Here is a 1597-nt window from a genome sequence, read left to right on the forward strand (position 1 = left end):
GGAAAGAAAAGATACTCACTCAATACCAATCCATACCAAATCCTCTATTCCATTCTGTAATGGCCCAAAATAAAGCCATCTTTGATAATTCAATAAATAAATTTCATAATGTGCACTTTTTACTTATATAAAAAAGCAAATACCCCACTATCACTAAAGTTTAAATTAAGGAGAGTACTTTTGGAGAGTTATACATTTTTATGTACAAGATAGTGCATTAAATAATGTACTCTTAAAAAGTAGGTTTTTATGAACAAGTCTACCAATATGAGATTGAGGGAATATTAAATAATATATGCATTCGATAATTAAAAAACAATTAAATGTGTGCTGAGTTAAGGGGCTGTATTTTATTTTATCACACATTGATGGCAAACGACGTTATCAATAGTTTGGAGAACATGAAACTGACAACAGAAGAAGAGGAAGTAATAGCTATTTCGGATGAAGGTCGGAAGGAGGATATTGCGAGTTGTGCTCTGAGCCTCATTGGGAAATTTCTCACGTGCAAACCATTCAATAAGCGAGCGGCACAAAACAATTTGAGAAAAGCGTGGGGATTGGATGAGGGAGTGCAAATGGTGGAGGTCAGCTCAAACTTGTTCCAGTTCAAGTTCAAAATGGAATTTGAGATGGAAAGGATTCTTAAAAGCAGCCCATGGTCTTTTGATAATCAAGTGCTCATGGGACAGAGGTGGAAACAAGGGATGATGGCGGAGAACGTTAAGTTTGATTTAGTGGCAATATGGATTCAAATTTGGGGGCACCTTTCGACATGGTTTCCCCAACAGTAGTTGCAGAGATAGGAAGTCGGTTAGGGCGAGTGGAAGAGGTGGAGAAACGTTAGAGATAGGAGGCTCAGAATCTTTTTATGCATGTGAAGGTGGCCATTCCATTACAAAAACCGATAAGAAGAGGGGAGTTCATGGCAGGGTTGGATGGGCAGCGCACCTGGTTGACATTCAAGTATGAGCGTCTCCCTATGTTCTGTCATTGGTGCGGTCTGCTTGGGCATGACCTGAAGCATTGCGTACAATACTTTGGGTTGACAAAGAATGGAGACAAGGTGACATGCCAATATGGAGATTGGTTGAAGTCCACAGGAGGCCGTCCTCATTCATCGTCAAAGGAGTCAACACATACAAGATCGACCAAAGAGGATGGAGAAGCTATTAGGCAAAGAACAAGTTCAAATGAGTGGAGGGCGACGGCGGAGGATGAAGAGAGCCGACCAAGAAACCCTAGGTTGAATGACAGTGGTGAAAAAGGAACGAGCGTGGATTCAGGTGTTATAGCAGATTTTGTGGGGCATAATAATTCAGACATGACAATTACGAATTTAAAAAATTTAAATCCTAACCTCAAACACATTGTCCATGCAAACACAAGGACAGAGGGTGATGGGTACATTGACGTCAAAGATGTTAATGGGCCTCATCTAATTAAGCCAAGGCCCACTTGGACAAGGATCAAGCGAATGGATCATGGGCTGGGAGTTAAGACTATTGAGGAGCCTGTAGCTGTGCTGGGGAAGAAATGGGTGTTTCAGGAGGTGCAAGAAACAAAGGATAGTGCAGAAAAACAGAGTACGAAGTGT

At 41.1% G+C, this 1597-nt stretch overlaps 1 protein-coding gene across 1 annotated transcript; it reads left to right on the plus strand.

Annotated features, from left to right (window-relative positions):
- Positions 1–368: 368 nt before the first annotated feature.
- Positions 369–794, plus strand: LOC115985030. Its single transcript, XM_031108006.1, has one exon. It carries the CDS (start codon positions 369–371, stop codon positions 792–794), a length of 426 nt encoding a protein of 141 aa, XP_030963866.1.
- The last annotated feature ends 803 nt before the right edge of the window (positions 795–1597 follow it).

This window comes from Quercus lobata, chromosome 4 (genome assembly GCF_001633185.2).
Source record: "Quercus lobata isolate SW786 chromosome 4, ValleyOak3.0 Primary Assembly, whole genome shotgun sequence".
In the NCBI taxonomy this organism is placed as follows: Eukaryota; Viridiplantae; Streptophyta; class Magnoliopsida; order Fagales; family Fagaceae; genus Quercus; species Quercus lobata.

Coding starts and splice junctions, on each gene's coding strand:
- LOC115985030 (XM_031108006.1), top strand. CDS start 369: ATGGCAAACGACGTTATCAATAGTTTGGAGAACATGAAACTGACAACA.